This window comes from Eublepharis macularius, chromosome 18 (assembly GCF_028583425.1).
Source record: "Eublepharis macularius isolate TG4126 chromosome 18, MPM_Emac_v1.0, whole genome shotgun sequence".
In the NCBI taxonomy this organism is placed as follows: domain Eukaryota; kingdom Metazoa; phylum Chordata; class Lepidosauria; order Squamata; family Eublepharidae; genus Eublepharis; species Eublepharis macularius.
In genome coordinates, this window is record NC_072807.1 from 33,834,850 (window position 1) to 33,861,602 (window position 26,753).

General features: G+C 46.4%; 1 protein-coding gene across 1 annotated transcript in view; it reads right to left on the reverse strand.

Annotated features, from left to right (window-relative positions):
* Positions 1-26,753, reverse strand: part of CCDC33 (coiled-coil domain containing 33) — a 156,158-nt gene that overhangs the window by 35,225 nt on the left and 94,180 nt on the right. The window contains exons 9-12 of the mRNA XM_055002307.1: positions 26,032-26,155; positions 25,055-25,182; positions 22,941-23,012; positions 12,441-12,584 (exon numbers count right to left, since the gene is read on the reverse strand). Of these exons, the coding sequence (XP_054858282.1) occupies positions 12,441-12,584; positions 22,941-23,012; positions 25,055-25,182; positions 26,032-26,155 (468 nt within the window). The remainder of the gene's footprint in view (positions 1-12,440; positions 12,585-22,940; positions 23,013-25,054; positions 25,183-26,031; positions 26,156-26,753) is intronic.

Genomic DNA, 26,753 nt, shown 5'->3' on the forward strand with positions numbered 1-26,753 from the left:
GATGTTTTTTCTCAGCCTGTGCCACCAAGATAAGGGCAAAAGGAAGCCACCATCCCATGACAGCGAAGAACAAATTCTCCTGCTTGCTCTTCCTGCCACTGCATCTCTCTACATCTCTCCTCTTCTTTTTTTCTCAACTGTCTAACCACACAGGGCCACATGAAAGCCACCCAATAGCTTCCCACAGCTTCTGACCAAGCAAGTTCAAAGGCACGTGTTGCAGGCAGGGAATTAAGCATTTTTATACAAACCCAGCATCTAAAGAACGACTACAAAGAAACAAGCAAGCAAAATAAATTTACGCGGGCCTTGATGGATTTTTGCATTTTTGCAGTTCTCTCTCTATCAACAACTTTCTCGGTCTTTAAAAGATCTCAGATAGCAAATGGCTTAAAATGAGAAACTAACCTAGTTAAGCAAGAGCCCCGTGGTGCAGAGTGGTAAGCGGCAGTACTGCAGCCCAAGCTCTGCTCATGACCTGAGTTCGATCCTGGCGGAAGCTGGGTTCAGGTAGCCGACTCAAGGTTGACTCAGCCTTCTATCCTTCCAAGGTCGGTAAAATGAGTATCCAGTTTCCTGGGGGTAAAGTATAGATGACTGGGGAAGGCAATGGCAAACCACCCCATAACAAAAAGTCTGCCAAGAAAACGTCGTGATGCGACATCCCCCCCATGGGTCAGTAATGACTCGGTGCTTGCACAGGGGATTCCCTTTACCTTTTAACCTAGTTAAGGAGTGAAGAACTTGGTCAGAAGGAAAAAGAGGAGCTGAGGGCCAAGCTACAAGTGACGAATGACACTTGAATGACAAGTGTATTTCTTCCTGTTCACTTGCCCTCCACTCAATCCACTTGCCGTTCAAGTATAATTCGTCACTTGTAGCTTGGCCCTAAGTCTTGTTTCATATTGAGAAAGGGAAGGGCTAGCCTGTGGTAGCAGAGGCAGTTTTAGCCATGGGGCATCTGGGGGAGCTGCCACGGGCCCCAGACTTGGGCAGAAGTTGGCTCAGAAACCACAGTGCATGCCTTGCATGGGGCAAAAGCTGCCCCTTGCTTGATCCTGGGGTGGCCCAGGCAGGGGGTGGTGTGGCAGTGACTTTCTCCCAGGTTCCCAAAATCATGACCGCTGCTTCTGAGTGGCAGAGAGACTGAGCTACCCATAAAACCCATGCCCTGAGCCCCAAATTATGTGCAAGAGCATCGTTTCCTACTAGAGATCATGGACATCGTTGTTTGCTTTGGTAGGCAGAGAAAACAGAAGTCCCATCCTCTCTAAGTACTACTTCCTTCTCCACTTGGAACGGTGTGAGGTTTTTAGATTTGATAGGCTTTGTATTCTCAGACCCCCAGGGCTTTTTTTCAGCGGGAATGCAGTGGAACGGAGTTACAGCACCTCTTGAAAATGGTCACATGGCCAGTGGCCCCGCCCCCTGATCTCCAGACAGAGGGGAGTTGAGATTGCTCTCCATGCTGCTGCGGCATGGAGGGCAATCTAAACTCCCCTCTGCCTGGAGATCAGGGGGCAGGACTACCAGCCATGTGACCATTTTTGCCGAGGGCGATTTAAACTTTAATAAACTCCCCCCTCCTTGTTCCAGCTGACTCGAAGTGATGTCATTGTACGGTCCTGGGAGTGTGCGCATACTTTGCGTGTTCACATGTGGTACCAGGGGCACCACCTCCTGCTGGCAACCCACTGAGTTCCTCCATCTCTTTTCCCTGAAAAAAAACCCATGCAGACCTCTAAATCTGAAACCTGCCACAGTCACTCTGGCAAACCATAACAGTGCTGGATGTTTGGGAACATGCAAAAAGGCAAAGAAGAGTCTGGCTGCACAAATTCACTGCTTTAAAAGAAGACCCTTAAATCTCTGCATGCCACCCACCTCCCCTTTGCTATTGTTTTTCTTTATCCCCCTTTGGCTCTGTTTTATAAAGCTGATAATTTGATTCCAGAGGTTCACTTTTTTATCAAGATGGAAGGCCTGGAGATCCCTTGCATATCAGAAATCACTGCTCATAGAACTATGGAATTCTATTATTCTCCCCCATCTCCGATTACAGGTGTTGGTACAATTTCCTCGCACAATCCTACCAGTCGTTTACCAAGCCTATACATTTTAATGTGTGTATCTTGATGGATTTTCTGTACAGACATAATATTGCTTGTCCATCCATTTAAAATCACAGAGATCAGTTAGTAATACAACGCCGGCACTTTTCCTGCGTGCTGTTGATGATATCGACTGGCCATTCTGGTTAATGAAGCAAAAAATGTAAGTCGGCTCTCCCTCCAGCCCTTCAATGTATTGTCATGTCCCATTTAGCAGAGCCAGAATACACCACCTTCACACACCACGTTCCACCAGCTTGGTCTGTGGTGGGTTGGCCAGCGCTTCCTGCTTGGCTTCCAATTCTAATTAGCTCAAAATAATTTGGGCTTGTTAACGAGCTAGATACAACAACGACTAATGAGCTCCTTTCATCTGGCTTGTTAATTAGCGCTTCAGAAAGGTTCGTTCGGCTTACGGAATTAGCAGCAAATCACCACACAAGTCAACCCTTCCATGGAAAAAGCAACGAGGTTTCATTCTGCTCAGCTGTACTGCCGGAGCATGCGTCATTTCCAAATAGTTATTGCCCAGCAGTTTGGTAGCACCCAGGGCTTTTTTTTCAGCTGGAACATGGTGGAACGGAGTTTCAGCACCTCTTGAAAATGGTCACATGGCTGGTGGCCCCGCCCCCTGATCTCCAGACAGAGGGGATATGAGATTGCCCTCCGCACCGCAATCTAAACTCCCCTCTGTCTGGAGATCAGGGGGCGGGGCCACCAGCCATGTGACCATTTTCTCCGAGGGCAACCCACTGAGTTCCACCACCTCTTTTCCCAGGAAAAAAGCCCTGGTAGCACCTACCCAAAGCAATCCAGATCATCTGCTGTTGCTCTGACAAGAAGTAAATAAGCACGAGCACAACAGCTGAAAGTCTTGCTAGGTGTGTAGTTTATATTCACAGCTGGAGGGGTGCAAGATCAACAGCGAGTAGTGGATAGCACAATGTACTACGAGTAAGAAAATTCTGGGTTTGAATGTGTATGCTGCTGTGAAGATCTCTGGGTGACTTTGGACTCAGCCTAAGCTACATTCCTAGTTTGCTTTGAGAATTTATTTATTTATTTATTTATTTATTTATTTATTTATTTAATGCGATTTATACCTCGCCCTCCCCACAGATGGGCTCAGGTCTGCTAACAATGTTAAAAAATACATTAAAATCACAAAAACATAAAATCAATAATAATTTTAAAAAAATCATTAAAATGAAATTTTTAAAAAAATCATTAAAATGAAATTTTTAAAAAATCATTAAAATGAAATTTTTAAAAAATCATTATGAAATTTTAAAAAAATCATTAAAATGAATTTTTTAAAAAATCATTAAAATGAAATTAAGGACGGGAGAAAACGGGAAAGACAAAAGGAAGCATTTCGTCACTCGACCAGTGATTGGTAACCACAATAGCATCAAGATGGAAGTCATATCGAGCACCTACCCTAAGCACTTGGTTCTCTCAGATATGGAAACGCTTGATCATGGAAAAAATTTTAAACAAATTACACTGATCAGAAAACTATTCCAAATCATCAAAATGTTTAGAAAAGTGGTATCCATTCTTAAACTACCTTTCAAACGATGACTCACAAGTATTTAAGTCACCATATCAGTCACTCATAGATATTGAAATCTAGCAGCAAACAATAAAACGTTCAATAATTAAAAAATATAGGAAAACCCTTCCAACCTTATTTTCCAGTCTTAATTCACAATGCTAATTTGCTATCTAAAAAAGTCAATTCTATGCTAGATATATCACATATTGTTAATATATCAGATTTTTGTATATTTTTGGTTTGGGTTAAGCTTTACTTCCAGTGCAAGAAATTTGCATTTGAATAAAAGTTAATTTTTTTAAAAAAAACCCCAGTGATTGGTCTGTGGAATTCACAGCCATGAGACGTAGTGATGGCCTTGCCACTTGGTTGAGTTGACTTTAAAGGGGAATTAGACAAACTCACCGAGTAGAGGTCTTTCAGTGGCTATTTGCCACAATGATTAAATGGAACCTCCATGTTCAGAGGCAGTATCCCTCAACACCAGAGTTGGGGGGGGGAGCAAAAGCAGGAGAAGGAAGCTTTGGCTTCCTGTGCCCTGCTTGTAGGTCTTTTAGGGGGCATCAGGTGGGCCGCTGCATGAACCAGGATGCTGGAGTAGATGGACTTTTGTCTGATTCGGCATGGCTGCTCTTTCCTTCCAACACTATTCAGAGCTTCTCGGAGGAAGGTCGTAGGGCATTAATTAAATTAACGCTTGGAAAACCTAGCCCACGATGCAGAGAGAAATCTTAGGGGGAAATCTGGTCGTTGTATCGGCTGGCACAGGAGAGGAGGGAATGAGGGCTGCTTCCATAGGTCATCCCCGCTTTGGCCAATCACCACCATCAGTTTGCATTAATAGAGGGAAGTGTCCAAGGATGGGCTGGCCATTAAGGCCACCAGGATCAGTTCTAATGAGCCGACGGCCAGCCCCACGTGAGGTTGGCCTAAGCCACCGCCTCTGCAAGCTGGTGGTCCTTGCTTTGCATGAGGTGGGAGGGACAAAAGCCACCATGGTGGTGACCCTCACTTTACATCTGGTGAGCAGAAGACAGTGGAAGACCCGAGGGTAAGGTTGCCAACTCCAGGTTGGGAAATTCCTGGACATTTGGGGGTGAGCCTGGGGAGGGCAGGGTTTGGGGTGGGGAGCGGTCTCAGAGTGATATCTTGCGATACAGTCCACCCTCCAAAGCTGCTATTTCCTCTAGGGGAACTGATTTCTGCCGTCTGGAGATCAGTTGTAATTCCTACTTGTGGCCCTGCGGGCAGGTAGGAGCTCTTCCTTCCTCCCTCTGCTGATGGGTGGGATTGGTGCAAGGTCAACCTGAAGACGGGGTCCTTTTCCAGGGCTGTTTTGGCCCCAGTCCACCCTTGGAGGTGCCCATCCTCAGTTTTCTGTGTTGCATTGGTTTTGTGTAATTCCTACATGCCGTGGATTTCATTAGCTGTCATGAGCACATCGTTTGTGGAAAGGTGGGGTATTAAGCTCAGTCGGACTTAGTCTCGAGTAAAGGTGCACAGCTTTGGCAACATCACCCTCAAAGCTGATGCCTCCTTGTCTTTTCCATTTCTTCCCCCCAGCAATTCTCCACTCAGACCTCTTACAAGAGGCCTAGAAATTCTACCTTGGTAATAACAAGCCTTTTGTCAGGTGATTTCTAATAGCAGAAGATTAGGGCTATAACCTCCAACAGCCTCTCTCCCAGACTGGCACAATCCAGCACCGCGAAGCCCATTAGCTTCAATTGTCCTGTTCATCAAGCTGGCTTTACTTGGCTGCTCCGACCTCGAACAGAAGCCAATTTTCTGTTCTCTGCAACAATGGGAATGATTAAAGCTCGAAGGTGGTAAAAATTCTTTTTAATGAGCCACTCTGATCGCACATGGAAGCACGTGACCAAGCCACGGAAAATGCATTTTTTTGTCAGAAAGAATATACATACAAGGTAAGTTTCACCTGCCACGCCTTGCTTTTTTAAATCTCTCACATGCAGGCAGAGGAACACAAAAAAGGCAGAACTGCATACTATGTTGGAGATCCACAACTGGATCTCCTGATACGTATTCTACCCATAGGCAACAGATCTCATTCCTTTTCAATGCAAAGAGTACAGGAATTCTATAAAATGGTTTCAACCCTACCAGACATCTTCACACAACACACATTTAATGTATAGAATTTATCATCACCACAAGATACAGTGACAACCACTAGCTGGGGTAGCTTTATCTGGGGGAAATGATCTAAGTGGAACCTCCTTGTTCAGAAGCAGTTTATTTCTGAATACCAGCTTCTGTAGAATAAGCTTTCGAGAACCACAGCTCTCTTCATCAGATATATGACGAAGAGAGCTGTGGTTCTCGAAAGCTTATGCTATAAAGAAGTTGGTTAGTCTTAAAGGTGCTACTGGACTCTTTACTATTTTGCAACGACAGACTAACATAGGTAACTCCTCTGCAGCTTCTTGGGGGGAAGCTTTCTGGGCTTCCTGAAAGCCTTGACCTCTGTATGAAGAAGGATTCTGGCTGGAGCACAGCTCTTCTTACATTATATATAATTTGATTCATAGAATCATAGGGTTGGAAGGGACATCCAGGGGACATCCAGTCCAACCCCCTGCACAATGCAGGAAATTCACAACTACCTCCCCTTCTCTCCACACACCCAGTGACCCTTGCTCCATGCCCGGAAGACGGCAAGACACTAACCGAACTAGCCTAGGGAAAATTGCTTCCTGACCCCAAGGTGGCGATCACCCTGGGCATGTAAGAAGGGGCCAGGAGAACTAAGCACTGATGTAACCCCTTCCTGCCCTCCCGCTCATGATCTGCCTAAGCTCACAGAATCAGCATTGCTGATTATGCTACAATAAAATTGGTTAGTCTTACAGGTGCTACTGGACTCTTTTTGATTTTGCTACCACAGACTAACACGGCTAACTCCTCTGCAAGTAGATATAGAACTGCCAATTCTGGCATCAAAAGATTCCTGAAATTTTGAGAATGGTGCCTGGGGAGACACTTCAGTTAACTATAGCACCCACCTCCGAAGTTGCCCTTTTCTCCAAGGAAACTAGTATCTGTAGTCTGGATATCAGTTGTAATTCTAGGATAACCGGGTTGGCAATCCTAAAAAAGCCCCCTCCCCAAGGCTCCTGCTGCCCAGTAAGAAGCCATTTTATACTGGTCAAAAATGTCTGCTGAATTAATATTTTCTATCAGGTGTAAACCTTCCGGAAGGTCTAGAAGGGGTACGCCTATAGGCTGAACATACAGGCCAGATGGGCTCCATTGCTAAAAGGTGGCCTCCAGTTCTGCATCTGTCTTCCACTGGGTGGCGCTGTGACAACTGTAAATGGATCCTCAGCTCTCAGCCCAGAGCTTGACTATCTGCAGATGTGCTTCACAGATTTCAGAGTACTCCAAGCTGGAAACTGGTTCTAATCTTGACCCGCTTGAAAGAGTCAGACATGACTTGCTTTCGGTGCCCAGTTCAGATTGTAACTGTGGTGCGAGTGGAGAAAAGATTTCACCTTGCTGCGTCCCCCAACGCAGTTTTCCTGAGCTGTCAAAATTCTGGGGGAGAGGCAATTTGGCCCATGTATAGATTTGTGGGGTTCCCCACAAAAAAAGGACTTAGGGGCATCCATCTTGCGAGCATCTCTCTTCTGATGGCAGATCAGAACAGATCCCTTTTCCATGCTAGAAGGGCTGAGCGATCCGTTACAGCCAAACCAAACATGATATAATTAGCAGAATCATCCCTGACCTTAGAAACTTGTAAAGTTGGCAAGATTTTTAAAGCATGCACAGCTGAAACAATCCTGTTTCCATCCATTTCAAATTTTTTGGAGATTTAAAAAGTAATTCCATCAGCAGCCCAATCATTCTTCTGCAGGCTGCAGGACCAAGCCCCAAACTAGATGTATTTTTCATATATGCTCCTAGTTTGTGTAAAGTAGGAGGGGGTGGCTTATTTTCACCTGACAAGGAATACGTATGCCGGTGACGGGAGCGAAACCTTCTCCCCACCAACAGCACCCTGCATGTCCACACATTCATTCCTTCAGGTACTTTCTTCTCACTCCAGTTTCAGTACCGGAAGAGAACCTGGGTAAAGTCCAAATGACACAGGATACTAGAACTTTGTGACAGAACTTCAGAGCTGTCTTTTGCTCTGAAAAATCAGCTACTACCATTGCTGGCTTTGCATTAGGAAAAGGTGGTGAAGGAGAATCAAATTGCAACTGATGCTTACGGGGAATAATTTCATACAAACACTTTCATCATACCCACATGCTACTAAAAAAGGGGGAACTCAGATACGCACCGAGCGGTAATGTGAATCCAAGCTGGCATTTAATATTTTACGTAAGCCAAGTTGTGAATCCAGAATCCAGATTCAGGAAATATTTTTGTACATGCTACTTTGATGCCTTAGGTAGAGCAGTAATTTTTAAATATATAAAGGGAAAGACCAATGGGGGGGGGGGTGAACTTAGAGATGCCAAACCTTAGTCCACTGAATGGTTATATCAGACTAGAAACAGTGCTCGTTGTGTGAAAAAATACAACGGGCTCTAGAAAACTGATTTGGCGGGCCCCCTCCCAGGCCAGAGACATTGGCAACGAACCTGTGCAAGGATAAAAAGTGAGTTGTCGCCAATACGGCTTGCCTTTTATATAGTAGGATACTCACCGATCTATCTAGGCTGGAAGTGGATTAGGAGGATATTTTGTACAGTGAGTTATACATTCAGGGGTTCAGGTGTGATACTAGACAGAGTAATGAATTTGTCTATATTCAGCTTCATCCACTTGAGAAAATAAACCCAGCAACAGCGACTCAGGCTTGTCTCTTGAAAATTGTTATGTTCAAAAATACGGCAACAGTAAGAACAACTTGAAGTCACTTCTGATGAGTTTGGCTCAGGGCCAAACAAGACATGATGCTGGAAGTTTTATGGATAAGATCCCGAATGGTTTTTTTCTTCTAAAACACAGACACGTGGAACCACCCAATTCAGACTGAGGGCCAAGCTACACATGACGAATGACACTTGAACGGCAAGTGGATTGAGTGGAGGGCAAGTGAACAGGGAGAAATACACTTGCTGTTCAAGTGTCATTCGTCATGTGTAGCTTGGCCCTCAGAGTGGTAAACCTGATTCTCCTTTCCCAGTTTTGTCTTCCCTGTAAGGTGCTACCAGACTCAAATCCCGCAGAAAACCACATGGTTCTCTCCTTCTGCCGGCTCATCCGTCATCCCACATATAAAACTGCAAGCTTCTACACTCCTTCTTTGTTCCCACCATTTTGACCTTCCTTCATTCTGTTCCCTGTCATGCTGTTCTTAGGTCAAGGCTTGCAGAGCTCTGCAATTATATATGTGCGAGTCATCAAGTCACAACTGACTTAAGGGGTTTTCAAAGCAAGTGAGGAGCAGAGGTGGCTGGCCGTTGCCTTCCTCTGCAGAGCCTCCCTTGGTAGCTATCCAAGCACCAACCCTGCTTAGCTTCTGAGGAGATCCGTCTATACCATGCCGTCTTCCTACCCATTCTGCAATTTCCACTCTCACATTCAATTGCCCTGGCAGCAAATCCAGATCGGTCACCCTTTTTTAAAAAAATGCAAACTCTGCTGTGCATAAATCTCGCAATTTAAACAGCGCTTTCAAATACAACCTTGCATTCATTGTCCTCTCCACCCCATCTTTCTCTCCTGCATCGGCCTCGATGTTTTAATAGCCGAGCTTTAATGACATGTTATTTTAAAATCCAGACAGATGGAGCATAGGAAAGCCTTCACTTAGCGAGGAGCTACTCAGCTAACTCCGATTTTATCAATGCCGGAAGCTTTGCTGATGTCAGCTGTATATCCAAGGAGCTGAAAGGTATGGAATGGGGTCCTGGGGTCTGCAGACTAATGCAGCTGTAATAGCAAAGGATTGGATAAATGGATTCAGAATTGGATAGTCTGATCAAACGGGAAACCTTGAAACTCCCACGGCCAGCCACTTTTGAAGGCAGAGCACAGTAACTATTGCTAAGATCTGGGCTTCTAGAAACTGGCCATATCTTGTTCAAGCAAGATTTTGCACAAGTGCTCTGAACCACCGGTCCCCAACCTTTTTGGCACCAGGGACCGGTGTCATGGAAGACAATTTTTCCACGGACTGGGGTGGGTGGGGAATGGTATGTTGACTGGGAGCGGGAGGAGAGACCCAGAGGCATGATGGGTGTCAGCTGGGGTGTGCGCGCAGTATGCTGCTACGTCCACCAGGGGGGCAGTGCGAGCATCCAGGTCCAGAAAGCAGCCAGCAAAAGTAAGTGATATTTCTAATGAAACATGCAGAGCCGGCCAGGTGAGGCGCAGGCAAGGTGCGTCTGCCCCTCCCAAGATGGAGACCGCTTACCTCACCTGCTCCCTGGAGCCAACTCTGCGCTCACCCACCACTCACCTCCTGTGCAGCCCAGTTGCTAACAGGCCACAGACCGGTACTGGTCCACGGCCCGGGAGTTGGGGACCCCTGCTCTGAACCGTGAAAAGTTTTGTGTGTGCACATTATTACAGTCATTCATACAACAGCTCTGTAAGGTAGGCCTGTATCAGCATCCCCATATGGCAGATTGGGGAATTGAAGATGGCGGGGGAAGCAGTTTGCCTGGGATCGCCAAATGCAGCTGAGATCAGGTTTTTGAACTGCTGAACTCCCAGATCATTCTCTTAGCCATTATGCTATACTGAAAATGAATGAAATCTAGCACTCAAGTCAGAGTTGACTTATGGTGACCCCTGGTGGGGTTTTCATGGCAAAAGACGGACAGAGGTGGTTTGCCATTGCCTGGCTCTGCGTAGCAACCCAGGTCTTCATCAGAGGTCTCCCATCCAATTACTAACCAAGGCCGACCCTGCTTAGCTTCTGAGAACTGACGAGATCAGGCTCTCCTGGCCTATCCAGGTCAGGGCTATGCTATACTCCTCCTGAAAAATTCAGCATGTTCACCTGCAGAACTGATGGGTGGGGTGGCAGGAAGGAAAAGAGAGTAAATTTAGAAAGGGAGTTCAAACTTTACAACTCAGGAACCTGTCTAGATGCACAGTGTGCCTTGAATGACGTACAGGACTTGATTCCAGGGAGACCTTAGAGACCAACAAGGTTTTTCAATTCGAGAGTCAAAGCTCCCTTCTTCTTCTTTCGAGAGTCAAAGCTCCCTTCTTGGTCTCTCAGGTGCTACTGGACTCAAATCCTACCGTTCTACTGCAGACCAACACGGCTACCTGCCTTAAATTATCTTGAACGACATATTTATGCTTAGGGCAACCAAGAACGTACAAAAACCCTTTTCAGATTCTCATATCTTCATTTCCTTCCAAGTTTACTCTGGGCTTCAGCTTCATTTGACAAAAACTGCAACGCTCAGACCCTATGCCTGCCTCAAAACAAGATGTTGTTGATTTTGTAACTTGTAAACTGTCCTCAGTGCCTTTGGGCTAAGGGGCACATACACACTCATACCTTAGATAAATAAGGCATTGTAACAACAGTGTCAGCAGCTTGCCTCCTGGCTCTTCCAGCCAGTGTGGGAGCCACCATTTCCTCAATATAGAGAGCTTCTCTTTCTATAGACAAAGATGATGAAGTTCTCATTGGTTCACTTCTCTCAATGCACTTCACATTTGAAGTACAAAAACCTCATAAGAAGGCTTCAATCTCCTGGCTGTCTACTGAAAAACACTCCCAAATGTGGTTTTTGAGACACTTTTCCAGCCATTCCCAAGCACTGCGGGAGTGTGAAGATAGCATTGCCTTGTTGTGTCAAAGAAGACTACGCCAAATACTTGCTTGTGGTCGGGGTGAGTTGCTGATATTTTGTCCACGGCAGTTTATAGGGGGTTTTTTTTGTATCTTACAGATTTTTTTACGTTTGTAGAATTTTTTAAAAAATCTTCCTGCAGAGTGGGTTCCAAGACTAGAGATGCATGAATGTTCTCTTGGGGCCAAGCTACACATGACGAATGACACTTGAACGGCAAGTGTATTTCTCCCTGTTCACTTGCTCTCCAATCAATCCACTTGCCGTTCAAGTGTCATTCGTCATGTGTAGCTTGGCCCTTGGTCTCTCTCTATAATCGTTTACTTATTTGTCAATGGTTATTGGTTGAATTTCTAGACTTGTTTGCATTGTGTAGGCACATTGTACATTTTTAATGTGCAATGTATACAGTGTGTACACAGCCAAGGTATGTTCGTTTACATACATAATGCTGATTTGTTGAAGCATAAGTAACACTGGAAGTTGCATAGATTTTAATTCAATGCAAGAAAGCATAAAACGGTGCAAAAACAAAGAATCGCCGGTTTGATTCACAGAAGGGAAAAATGTGAAAAGGGGATTCTTGGAGGAGGGCAGAGGCAGGAATCTTACAAATTAAGAACGCTGAATTGGGGAGAGGGGGAAAATTAAAGTTGTTTCAGTGTGTATTTGGGCAAAGAAAGAGAGAGGATGGGTCAAAAGTTGTTTAAGGTCTGGATTGGAGAGAAGAGGGCACCAGTGTCGATCGCATGGGGAAACTAATGCAGGATTAGCCGTTGTGCTGCCTGCTGTGGGACTCTGCATACTTCCAATGTGCTCTGCTTATATGTGTGCAAATAAAGCAAGTGTTACAAAGGATACCTTAAGTCTTCAGAGTTCAACAATCAAAAGGGACCTGTCCTGTTGCACCGTCCCAGCCTTCAAGGCTCAGAGAAGTGGAGAGAGCGTCAGAAGAAAAAGGGCTGGGCTCACCTCCTCACTGGACGCAGGATTGACCGTGGTCTTGGAAGAAGGCCTCGTCCATGGCTCTTTGATATTCCCAAGCTTGTCCACCAAGTCAGGATCCAAGAGTGGAAGGCCGTTCGTGGTGGACGGATTCAGAAAAGTGTCTGGCCTCTGTATAAAAAACAAAACGAAACAGGGTGTTAAGATATTTACTAGTGAAGACGGCTTTCAAATGAGACTAAGCATATTTGTAGAGGACAAGTTTTCCAGGAGGCCATAGAGAATCTCTAAGAATGGAAAGTCCGTGTTCAGAGGCGATGTTCCTCTGCACAGGCTGTTGCGTCCATAAACCAGAAAAGGCTCGATTTGTTAGAACTTCTGCTGGGCTTGCTGATTTTAAAGGCACAACAATACTTCCATGAGCAGGTGGAAGTTTTTATTCTAATTTTTTAGTGTATGCAACACTGCAACACTGCCTTCATGTATGTAGAAATACCCCCAAAGTTCAACAGATCCATGGAAAAATATTCTCTCAGTTTTCTAGGTCTGGCTTCTTTCCTTGTTTTTGGCAGAATGTATTCCCTTCCACCCCAGCGCTCCCAGTTGGCAAGGTTAAACCTGCTGTTGCAAGACACACACACACACACACACAATTTCCTCTAGGCTTCCCAACTTTTTCTGGCTGTCTTTTTCTTTAATTGCTTTCTTGCTTCATCTGCAAGGCAAGAAAGAACTCCACTGGATACTTTTCCTGCTTTCCATGCACAGCATGGCAGCTCTGGCTGAACAAAAACTTGGCCACGCGAACCTTACCTGAAGTTATCTTTATAAGGGGGCTTTTGAAGCGGTGCCCATAGATAAAATCACAGCCATACAAAAGGTCAGTCCAACCTACAGAGCCAGCAGCAGCAACAGCGTTAAAACATTAGTTAGTAAAAGTAGTGACAAGCAAACATTTTGAAATATATAACTACTCAAAGCAGCAGCTGAAACGGCCAGGATGCAGACTATACAATCTAGAAGCAGCTGAAAATGAGCAACAACCCGTCAACTGAAAACAAATGGCTATCAAATAGGGAGGGCCTGTGACTGGGTGGAAAAGGATCTCTTTTGCATGCAGAAGGTCTCAGGTCAGTTCCCGGCATCACCAGGTAAAAGGATCAGCTAACGTGAAAGATCTTCACCCGAGACCCTGAAGAGCAGCTGCCGGTCAGAGTAGACAACTCTGATCTTGCTACATCAAGATTCAGCAGAAGGCAGCTTCATGTGTTTAAACACACACACGCTAATTGCCAAATACCCAAGTAAACAAAAGCATCTGCAGCCTAAACCTTAACCAGGTGGAAGCGTAACAAATGTTTATATGCACCTTTCTTCCAAACCCAAAAGAATACGCTATGATATCCTCCAATCGCCACCTGCCTCTTATCATTGAAAAGACTGCAGCATGCTCAAGCCCCTTCTCATTGGCCCGGGAAAGATTGCCTCTCCGCCTTGGCGTGGTCGTACAGATCAATTACGAAGCTGCTATTAGTGAGCCTCGTCAACGGCGCAAGCAAATGACTCCAGGCAGATGGTCCTTAACCAAACAGGGGTGGATCACTAATTGAGGAGGATTCTGTTAGAGCAAGCTTCAATCATTTCCCAAGGAAGGCAATCTCGCCTGGCTCCCCCTCGGCATTCATCGCCGTGCCCCGTGCAACGGCCTATTCATTTGCCAGTAATCTGTTTCTAACATGCTAAATTGGTCGCTGCGGATGGCTGACGGCAAAGTGGCCCTCGCCATCTTTTGCTCCGTGACTGAAGGCACTGGTGCCTCATTAGGGCCGTGATGAGAAAGCAGACATGCCTGGGACCTCTTGGTCCCAAAGCCTTCTCTTGCTCCATTCCCCTAAGCCCCTGGTGTCAGGGCTTGGAAGAGGGTAACACTGAGTAAGAGATTTCCCAAGAACTGCGGCAGCATTGCTGATCAGGGCTTCATTAAAACCACCCGATACAGCCTTCAGGGTCCAGGCGTTTCATTAGGCTTCGAGGCCTTGACCTTGCACTTCAAGGGGAGCAAGCTCTGGGCTGCCAAATGGCAATTATACCCATACCTGCATGCACGCGCACATCCACACATGCTCACTGGGAACCAGTTCATGCAAAATGCAGTGGTTTATCATGCTCCTTGCAATGACAGCAGGCCAGTGCCCAGACGGTGTTCTGAGGTGGGCTGAAAGGAGGACACCCGTTTCCTTGCCTGAAGGAGACCGATTTGTGGGTTGGCTACCGGAGCTGCACGTGCCCCTAATTCAATTAGCTCTCCCCCTAAACTCTCCTCTGGGAGAAGCGAACGGAAACTGACAAATTTTTGACCACAAAGGCATTAATTTCTCTCTATTTCTCTCCCCCACTTTGCCAGGGCTCTGCTGTATCCCACTCATTAGCTGTCTAACAAAGCGAGTCCAGCTCAATCCGTTCCCATTCACTAGTAATTCTATCACTCCCGTATAATTTCCGCAGCGATCAAGGTTTCTAACGATGCCGAGTGGGGGAGTTACGGCAGGAAGAGACCTGCTGGAGAATAATAGAGATTCTTACTCCGTTCGGGCACTGGCCTTTTGTTCCCTTTAGTAATATTTACCCCGAGTGATTTCCTTGGCTTTTATGCACATGCATTTGGGCAAAGAAGGACAGATACACAGACCACTACAGAACTGGAAGCACAGGTGGCGGAAGATGTTTGTGGCCCTTTGGGGCCCAGGATGTTCATGGGTTGCCTGTCACAACTGCCTCGCCTCCACTCTGTTTCATGGTCCCCCCCTTCCTCTTCACCACTACTCCTGTGTCAAGAACCCCTTCTTTTCATCCCCCCACTGCAGCATCTCCAGGGGATGAAAAGCGGGGAGGGGGCACGGCGACAAAAACACACGGACACAGCGCTGGAGGTAAAGAGGCCACTATTATTATTATTTTAATATTTTCAAAATAAAAGGGGTACAGAAAGAAGAGGGGGAGATACAGGGTCAAAGGAGGGATAGGATTTTGCACTACAAGATTTATTAAAATACAGAGTACTCAAAACATATCTTACTCAGAGTTAATCAATATTAAAATAAAGAATACATATACTATCCCAGCTACTGTATATTTTCACATTTACCTTTCCAAACTAAATACATCATGCAATCTACCTCGTCATTAATATTTGCCCATTTCCATCTTATCGTAGCTTTATATTCAATATTTAACAATATATCCATATATAATCCTCATTCCATTATTGCTGCACTGTTTCATCTTAACTCTTTACATAACTGATTAACATAGCAATCCTCTCTACTTGTCCCTAACTTTATCAGTTTCCAAATCTACAAACTATTTTAGCAATTAAATATTTGTTTATTCATACCTTTCTCCCCTATAAGCTCTTATAAACTATAAGCTCTTATAAACTATATGCAATAGGTCAGTATGTGATCTTATTCTACTTTATAAAACTGCAACATCTTATTTATTTTATTCTTTATAAACAAAATAATTCCCCCATTTCTCTTCAAGTTCACTTATCGGTCTTCTATTTATATAACTAGTCAGTTTTGCCATCACTGCATATTCTGCTATCAACTTTATTGAGATTACAGCTCAAGGAGCAAAGGTGCACATAGGGCACAGATCCGAGCATTGGCTGACCCACCTGCCAAGCCGATGACTCATACACCCCCTCAGATTCCTGCTTGGGGGGGGGACCATGGGATGACAGCCAGTGGGATGCCACGTGGGTATACACCCCTGTGTGAATCATCCCTTGCCACCTGGGAGTGAGGTGGACTGGCAGCCCCCGACTGGGCATGCACCGGCCATTCCTCACTCCCCAGACCCCTTATGAGGATCCCCATAATAGGGAAACTGAGCCCGAGGGCCGTGTTCCCCCTGAACAGATCGGTGCCCAATGCCCCAATCCACTGCCTACTCACTCCAAAGTTGTGACGAAAGGGAGGGCTGGGTGGGATGCCACCACTGGCCAAGTGCCGAGGGGTGTGGGGCAGCTTCCCAGACCAGAGGCCTGCACCGGATGTGCCTGGGCGTGCTCACCTGGCCCCTGGTCACTCCCTGCTCCTCCACAACATGGCGGCCACCATGCCATCTCCCCGCTCGCCTCCCCTGCATCGCCTGCAACTCAGGCCCTCAGATGAGCCTGGGAGATGTCGCTTCCTAGTGGGAAGAGCATCCAGAGGGAGCAGAACGTGGCTCTCTTATGGAGCTTCCTCCGGCGTTGCCATTAGGAAATGGGATAAGTGTTAGTGGTGGGATCTCTGATGACCCATGGCAGGTGCTCCATCACGTGGGGCTGGTTTTCCATTCGAGTCCCCCTTGACCTTGCGCTGGGCTACCCAATGGCAATTATTCCCATACCTGCATGCAGGCACGTATCCGCACACGCTCACTGGGAACAAGTTCATGCAAAATGTTTCTCCAATCAAGTCACAACAATGCGATTGCCAGTGGCACTGCAGAGCAAGAGCAATGCTTTGGGCACTCGGTCTGAAGGGCAGGACATCTTCACCCCCACTTTGCAGACCTCTCGAATTCCTGCTGGAATGGGAGAGGAACACGTTTCACAGGAGATGCGCTTTTGCAAGAAACACATACACACGCTCACACACAACCACCTCTCCCGTGTCAGCTCAGCCCTATTACACACACCAGCAAGGAAGCAAGGTCAAATTCCTAAGTGAGACAACCGTTTGCTAATAAAGATAGAGACAGACTGCAGATAAGACTCTTGGCATTAGATGTGAATTCAGTAAAAGCAGGCACTGAACATGCACGTCAATAAGTACAGCGGGAAGAGGATATGGCAAGCAAAATGCAAAGATGCCCTGCCAAAGACCCCGCCCATTCTGCCTCATAGAAAAGTGCCCTTCCACACATGCCATTGTATGTGATCAGATTAATTTATGTTCTCCTCTCCGTGCAGCCCACTGCGTGCTTCGCAATCTGTCAGCACCTGTCACTTTAAAGCAGCCACGTCACGTGATGGGTTTAATTCCACTGTTATCTGCCAAAAGCTCCTTTTGTGTGTGTTTTTAAAGGGGGGGGGAAATCATGTTACTCGGTTAAAACAGTTTAAAATGACAGCGACCAAGGAAAAAAAAAAGCAAGACTCTTGTTTCACTTAGAATTAATTAAGCCCCCCTGAATGGCTTTGAGCAGGCTCAGCGGTAGTCTGTAAGACTGGGCGGGCTCCCACGAACGTCAAATGCAAATGTGTATTTTTGCATTGGCGGCAGCCTTCATGCTTTCAGAGCCCAATGCAAGCAACGAACTGTGGCATAAAACCTGTGGCCAGAATTCTGGTGTTTGGAAAGGGTGCCAACAGGTAAGGGGAAACCTGGCTTCTGCGGCTCCTGGGCCTTGGACAGAGATTTGATTGAGCGAGCCCAGAGTTTCTCATACTTTGCAGTCAAACCCGGGAACTACCGCCAATCAAATTCTTGTTTAAGTGACAGCTACCGGGATCTGATTCAAAAGGACAACCCATTAGGAATACTTCTGGTGGGGAAGGGTAACTGGAGGTTTGCAGCTGCAAGCAGGAACTAACTTAGAGCCTCCATGGGCCAGTTGTTTTTGATTAGCCTTCCCAGTGAAGTTAGAGCAAGGCACAGGAGCAGTGGCTGGTGAAAAATCAGGCAACCTTAGTCAAATTGATGGGACTTGGGAATCACCTCAGAGAAATCTTTGTGCAGGAGTGTGCTAAAGAGTAATAAATGCAAGGACGATAACAGAGGGAAGAAAAGGATTCCCTTCAAGCATCAGGCAAAAAAGTCTAGGCTCAGGAACAGTAAATTGGAAACAGCAAGAGTCTAGTAGCACCTATAAGACAAACAAAATTTGTGGTAGGATATATGAGCTTTCGTGAGTCACAGCTCACTTCTTCAGATACTGGGCTGTGACTCACACAAGCTCATACCCTACCACCAATTTTGTTAGTCTTATAGGTGCTACTGGACTCTTGCTCTTTTCTACTGTTACAGGCAGACTAACACGGCTACCCATCTTGAGTAAACTGGAACGTGAGAAAGGCCTCTAGCAACCAGCACTTCCCACCAAAATCACTGGCAGACAGAACCCATAGCCTGCTAGTTTGTTCAGAAAGATGCTCACAGTCGCTGGTCCTGATGGGTTAAAGGTAAAGGGAGCAGTCCAGTGGTACCTTGAAGACTGGCCACATTGATTCCAGCATAAGCATTCATGAGACAGACCAAAGCTAGGTCCAGTTCGGCGCAAAGCCGCGATTGTTTGCACCTGTGATGTCAGTTCCAACCTTCCTTCCTCTGTGCCTCTAGCGACAAATTCATCCCTTTTTATTGTTGCTCGGGCCAATTTGTTGCTACAAGCTTTAACAGTAAAATTAAGAAGCCGAGCCTGTCACTCGATATTTTTTGTTCCCTCTCTCAATTGGACAGACATTGGAAGGGGCGGGGGAGGGGAGAAGAGGAGGAGTGCAGGAAAAATAACAGTTCCAAGATCAAAACAATAATCAGCTAAATGAATTCCACGGCATTTTCCCGCATGACTTGGAGTGATAATTTACCGCAGCAGCCAGCTGGAAGGAAGGGGATTAATTCTGCACTTACCGACACCCCTGTGAATAATTCATCATACGCGGGCCCCTCTCCGCTGACCCCCTTGGGCAATTACTCCAAAGTAACTCACCAGACAGCGCTGCCCCAGCCGTGGGGGCTCTCAAGGGGGAAAGAGCAATGGAATTAACCTGCCAGCTCTCAGCTCGGGCCCAAATTAACTTTGCAGAGGGAAAGAGAAAAGAAAAAGAAGGAAAGGTCTCTCGGTTGGGTTTTGCAACTGGAAATTCTCAACACCTTCTGCTGTAAAGAAGAGTTGTCTGGCTGGAAATGGATTTCAAAGCAAATCAGACACATTTATGCAGCGTAGGTCTATCGCTTGCCATTAGCTGTGATCGCTGGATGGGACCTTTGGATCCAGAGGTAGGATGCCTCCGATTGTCACCAGTCAGCAGAGGAGGCCTGTTGCCAGCAGCCCACACTTGTGGACTTTTCCGTGACACCTGACTACTAAAAACAGCATGCTCAATGAGACGGAGCATTACACCCTTCGTTGTCAAAAGAAGCAAAGAATTTGAACTGGGGCCATTTGTCAGGTGCCCCAACAGCCTGTGGGGAGTAGCAGTTTGTGTGGCAGACTAGGGGGCGGGGACATCTGAGTGCAAACCCATTCTTGCCCATGGAGCCAATCTTGCAGGGGTGTTGTGAGAATGGAACAAAGGAGGGGAGAACTGTGTGTGCCGCCCTCTGATCCTCGGAGGAAGGGAGGGGTCAAAATTGGTCATAGATCCGAGATAAACTCTACATGTCTTACTCGCAAGCACCGAGTCATTACTGACCCATGGGGGGATGTTGCATCATGACGTTTTCTTGGCAGACTTTTTACGGGGTGGTTTGCCATTGCCTTCCCCAGTCATCTACCCTTTACCCCCAGGAAACTGGGTACTCATTTTACCGACCTCGGAAGGATGGAAGGCTGAGTCAACCTTAAGCTGGGTACTTGAACCCGGCTTCCGCCAGGATTGAACTCAGCAGAGCTTGGGCTGCAGTACTGCAGCTTACCACTCTGCGCCACATGACACGGGTAAGGCAAGGAGAATGTACCTGTGTGGCATTCTGTGTGCCCATTTAAACTATACACTCTGACAATGTGCGTGCACTATTATCAAACCAGGATTCTGTAGCTAAGAAAAAGCTGGCCCACAGTTTTTTGGTGCCCTAGACAAACAATTACACTCACACATCCATTCAATAGAGAGGAAAGGGCCTGGCAGCCCTACCCCCAAATCTCCAGGAATTGCCCAACCCCAAGATGGCCACCCTGAGAGAAAGGCAGGGCCTCTTTTTTTGTACACAAGACCCACCCTAACTTTGTGTTATTTCTGGATCAGTTGTTGGCCAGTCCTCTTTGGCATTTTAATAATCTCTCCCTCACAGACACACACACACACCTGTGTTTATTTTTGAAGGACTGGAGCATTCTTTCCACCCCTTATGACATAATTTCGTCTGACAAGCTGAAGATGGTTCCTCACAAATCTGAGCTCTCTCCGCTTGTGTTATTTTAACACAGCCTCTTTTACAAGAGCTTGAAGCGGGGGGGGGGGGGGGAGAGATAGAGAAGAGTGCATTATGGGCTATATCAACCGTCATTTATATTCATGGAATTGCTCTGGGAGTAGCCTGCTTCTGGCACTCAGCTGTCCGCCCGCCTGCTGTTTGCCAGCACTGGTTTCACACCAGTTGGCCAGAATGTTATGGGGGTTAGCGGAGGGGAGCTATGTTCCACAACCTCCAAAATTAAACAGATGAAAATAGGGACGTGCTTGCGAAATCCTTATTCTTATATTAAGGCCCCCTCCCTCAACTACACCATTACACGTAGCAGAGGGTAACTTCAGCACCCCCTACTGTTAGCATTTACGATGTAATGGCCAAATTTCCACTGATTTAAAAGCCAAAGCTAGAGCGAACGGAGCGTTCTTTGGTTACAAACATACACATTTCTGGTATTATTGTACTGCAATATCTTACAATCTTATCTCAGCAGCTGTAGAGTGTGAAACAGCAAGCACAGTACATCAGTGATCATACCCATAAATTTAAACATGCATCTGCTAAAAGCAAGCTGCTGCCCAAGTAGGTGATCCAGTGTGATTTAGGACAAAATCGAGAGGGTGCAGAAGAGAGCGACGAGGATGATCAGGGGTCTGGAGACTGAGGGCCAAGCTACAAGTGACGAATGACACTTGAACGGCAAGTGGATTGAGTGGAGGGCAAGTGAACAGGGAGAAATACACTTGCCGTTCAAGTGTCATTCGTCACTTGTAGCTTGGCCCTGAGCCCTACGAGGAAAGGCTGAGGGCCTTGGGAATGTTTAGTTTGGAGAAGAAGAGATTGAGGGGGGACATGATTGCTCTCTTTAAATATTTGAAAGGCTGTCATTTGGAGGAAGGCAAGGAGCTGTTCCAGTTGGCAGCAGAGGATAGGACTCGAAGCAATGGGATTAAATTACATGCAGAAAGGTACCGGCTGGATATTAGGAAAAACTTTTTGATGGTCAGAGTAGTTCAAAGGTGGAATCAGCTGGTGGTGGTGAGCTCCCCTTCACTGGCAGTTTTCAAGAAGAGGCTGGATGAATCTTTGTCAGGGATGCTTTAGGCTCATCCTGCATTGGGCAGGGGGTTGGACTAGATGGTCTGTATGGCCCCTTCCAACTCTGTGATTGTGTGAATTACAGAGTTAGATTAGGAATTGAGCTCAAACTCCCAGTCATCCATGAAGCTCACTGGGAGACCCTCAACCAATCTCCCCCACTCTTTTCCCCCTCTGTCTTTCTCCCTCTTCCTCTCCCTCTCTCTCCCTTGGTGTAACCTATCTCACACAGTTGTTCTGAAGATAAAGGGGAAGGGAAAAAACCATATGCATCTCTCCAAGCTCCTGGGAGGAAAGGCCAAGGAGAGATGTATGGACAGATTCTTGTCTCTGGCATGCAAGATGCTAGGGAGGTGCTCATCTCTTGCAAATTATGCCAACAAAATGCCAACAGGGCATCCCCAAAGAGTTAAAAACAAAGACAAAACATGGACAGTGATTTTTGAGGGGCAAGTAAGAGAAAACAGATACCGTTTTCTGAAACAGGGATCACCCGAGCCTATAAGATGCAGTTTGGTAGCAGCACGTGAGAAGGTTAGGAGAAATTGCAAGTATAAAGTAAAAAGCTCCATTACCTCAGGCTCTGGTCCTATGCCCACTTACACACAGAAAAGGGGGAAGAATTACAGCCGTGTCTCATGTACAGGGCTTCAGTTATACAGCATAGTTTTAGGTGGGTAGCCATGTTGGTCTGCAGTAGAACAAGATTTATAGACACTTCTGAAGAAGGGATCTCTGACTCGCGAAAGCTTACACCTTGAAAATCTTGTTGGTCTCTGAGGTGCCACTGGACTCAAATCCTGCAATTATACAGGAGAAACCGCTCCAAGATTACCCATCCCATCTTATCTTCAATATCCATCTGATCCTCTAGCAGTTGTTCCCAATTCTCCACACACAGTTTGGTGTAGGAAAGCCAGTTTGGTGTAGTGGTTAAGAGCACGGGACTCTAATCTGGAGAGCTGGGTTTGATTCCCCACTCCTCCACTTGAAGCCATCTGGGTGACCTTGGGTCAGTCACAGCTCTTCCAGAGCTCTCTCAGCCCCACCCACCTCACAGGGTGATTGTTGTGGGGATATTAATAACATATTTTGTAAACCGCTCTGAGTGGGTGTTAAGTCCTCCTGAATATATAAATCGGATGTTATTATTATTTAAAGAGTGTCTCTCAGTCACCCTAATAGACCACCGAGGCCTTCTACCAGTACTTCACAAAGAGCACAGACAGGAAGTCCGAATAATTGAGCTGTAAACCTGTTGTCAGTCCATGAATCTTACGAGCAATTTTTGTCTTTGCCTCACCTCAGAATTGATCAGCTGGAGACCTAGCTGGACAGTTGGGGCTTCTCCAGATGTGGTCCTCAGGGCTGTATTCTGGGGGAAACAGTACATGGAAGACAAGGTCAATTCATCTATCCTTGTAGCCTCTACTTTGAACAAACATGTAAATCCACTTGGGCGGAGTACAGTCTACTCTGTCAAATGCACAAAGCGTAGTGGGCCAACAGATGCTTACACACAGAGAGACACGTATAAACACGTGTACACACACATACATAATGAATGCATGTGGACCCACCTGATGTATCTGGAAAGGTGGACTCTAGTCCACTAAAGCAGGTGCTAGAATTTTTAAAAAAGTCTTTAAGGTGCCATAGTGCCCTGACCTGGATAGCCCAGACAAGCCCGATCTCACCAGATCTCGCAAGCTAAGCAGAGTCAGACTGTGAGCCAAGCTACAAGTGACGAATGACACTTGCCCGGCAAGTGAACAGACTCGCGTGTGTTCCTCCCTGTTCACTCGCCATTCACTTGAACAAGTGGAGAGCAAGTGAATGGCAAGTGAACAGGGAGGAATACACGCGAGTCTGTTCACTTGCAGGGCAAGTGTCATTCGTCACTTGTAGCTTGGCTCTTAGTTAGTAATTGCGTGGAAGATCTCCTGTCCGGTCTTGCCAGGTGAATCCCCAAGCACTTCACTGCATCACTCAGGTGTATGAGTTAAAGTTACTTTATTGAAGAGAGATACCAGTATCAAGATATTCAGACAGGAGCATTGGCAGAAGTAATGCAAGGTGGGCAAGCAATGTTAATTATAAGGGGACATTCCCGCCCCTGGGAAAGAGAGAGTGTTAGGGTTTTGGCGGTGAAGTGTCCAGGATCTGGGAGAGAAGGGAGAAGGTGGGGGGGGGGATGAACTCATCCCAGTTCTCAGGAAGGCTGATACGTCTCCGGCGGCACTCCAAGGCCACGTTCTCAAGCCAGCCAGGAAATTGAAAGCAAAACACCTGCAAGATAAGCCGCTAACAGCCAAGCAGCCACTATGTTCCCTTTACACATTCTCAGAGGTTCAGAACATTATGCAGAAAGACAATCGTGGCAGATATGAGGCCCCCAAAGAAGACCAAGGTTTCTATGCAGAGGCAGGCAATGGCACACCGCCTCTGTAAGTACGTTGCCTTGAAAACCCCAGCAGAGGTCGCCAGAAGTCAGCTGTGACTTGACAGCATTTTCTACCACCACCAAGGTGTCGTGGAACTCCTGTTTATTTTTGCACATACCTGTAATTTTTCAAAAAAGAGCAGGGAGTAGGGGACGGCTTTTCAGCAGGAAGGTGGGGTCAAGGGGAAGACATTAAATATGCTCACTGATACACACACTCACACAGACCCACATAATAGTCCCTGACTTAAAATCACAGTCTAGTAGATGCACTGTAAACAAATAAAAATTTAAGAAAGTTCTCATTGAAACTGCAGGTAATGTGTAGTTCTGTCTAGAGAGGAGACTGAGAGTCTCTTTACACGAGACATCTGACACGTGAAGAACACATGTCGGGAGATGCAATGGTAGCCCAGAAGGGTAGTTTAAAAAGACAGAGCCAGTGGCAGGGCAAAGGCTTTGCTATATACTGGAGATGTGTGAAGGGGCTGTGAAATGCCAGAAGGGAAACTTCAGCCCATTATAACCTCTCCAGGTCCAAGCCCAGCTCTGGAAAGCAGCTCCAGCCCATTTCCATTCCTCGCTGCCCTCTGGCTGTGATCCCACACAGTTTTAGACTGGAGAGGTGAAATTGACAGAGCCTTCCAGGAGGTGAAGATGAAATTAACAAACCCTCTGAGGAGTGATCTCTGCTGGCTCTGGCTCTTTAAACTATGCTTCCCAGCTAACGTTGCGTCTCCCCACACTTGGCGTGCATGTGCTGAGGTGTCTCGTGTAGGGAGACTCTGAATTCTTGGTCTGGATCAAGTTTGCCCACTTTGAGATGGTTTCTCCCTTATGAGAAACGAACCCTCTCCCACCTTTGCATTTTGCAGTCTTTCCTTGTACCAAGTTTTTCCTGGGCATTGGCTACCTACAGATGGCACAAAGATTGCAAAGAATAAACAAAGGAATAGATAACAGTTAATCGAAACCTGGATTGGAAGGTTTCTGACTTGAACCCCATTCTTGCTTCTCTCCGACAGAAGCCTCCGATATACACGATTGGTGAGCGGCAGCACAGAGAAGCCCAGAGGCTTTGGTTTGCCTTCCATTTCTGGCTCTGGGGAGGGGAAAATGCATGAGTTAGTTCTCTCTTGAAAAGGCAGTCACAGAAGAGCCTTTGTTGAATGTCTCTTTGCCATAGTATCATCAGCATTAGAGGCAGGCATGAACCAAAATATGAACTAAAGTTCGCCACGAACCGGGCCAGTTCATGGTTTGTGAACTGGTGGTTTGTGGGAGCTCATTTCTCACGAACCGTGATGAATTTTAGACTGATTCGTTTTGTTTGAATTTCAGTTCGTCATTGCAGATGGCCTGGCACCATTCAATCAATTTCCGAGGCAATGGGAGGGAGGGTCAGGTTTCTGCAGACCCAGAAGTGACAGTTTAAGGAACCAAATGAACCAGTTTGCGAACCTGGGCAAGTTCACGAAAGTTCGTGGTTCGTGAAACGCAATGAACCAAGAACCACACCGTTCGGAATTTTCCTGGTTCGTGCCCATCTCTAATCACCATCTCTCTAGTGGTAGTCACAAAGCACAGTGTTATCAGCTATTAAGACGCCACCATCAAGCTGCAGCATGGAAATCTTGGAAGTGACAACAGCCCTGGAACAAGCCAAGCCGAGAGGCTCATGTGGCAGTACCATAGCTTAAGAAGAATCTGAGCTCAGCAGCCCTTGAGGCTCTGGCAGAACTCCTGGGGCTTGGCTCTGCTTGCTCCTGGCCATCAATGGTCCCTTAGGTCAGTGGCCCACTGAGAAATTTCTCTGAAACTTAAATGGTCAATCCACTCCAGTGGAAATCTCTGCAGCCTACAGTATTTAGGAGGGCATGAAGCCTGTTTAGACCTGGAAGACACCAAAGGTATCCGTTATCACCATGAGACATCAGATAAAAGTATTTACTTGATTTGAAGTATTCAATCACTAGAGCAGTGTCATCGGAGAAAGCAGTCGCTCCATCCCTGCCCTGGAACAAGTAGGATGTATTCCACACCGGTTTTTCAGGAGGTCCACTAGCTATAGAAACCTGGGAAATGGGAAGAGACGAGGGAAGGCCAGTTAGTCTACGGGGCTCCCAACCCGAGCTTAGGATCTTGAACCAAGAAGCTTCTCAGAAAAGTGCTTTGAAGACAGGACAAAGGTTTTGAATAGCCTGGCCTCGTGCATCAGAAAAAGAGCACTCACGTTGAGGCAGAAAATACTGAGCCTTGCTTCAGACATTACATGGAAGCAAAACTGTTCGATCCCTTTTCCCTGTCTGTACACCTCCTGCTGGCATTTTCTGCCACCTGTGATTCCTTTTTGCAAGTTGGTTACGTGCTTAAAGGCCCATTCTCACAGCCGCTTCTGAGATGGCGTCAGCTGCATGCGCTGACATCAAGAGGTGAATGTCTTACACTGATGTGCTTTTCTGGAAGCCGGCAAAGAACTGTCAATGGGGAGGTCTTTGGTTCACATCTATCTCACAAATTCACACAGTAGCCTTAGGCATGCCACTGACTTACACTCGGCTCCACCTACCCTATCTGCTATATTATACTGACCTACCTTGCAGGGATGTAGTAAGAATGCATCGCGCTTTGAAGACTAAAAACACTGTCTAAATCAATGTCCAGTTTTATTGT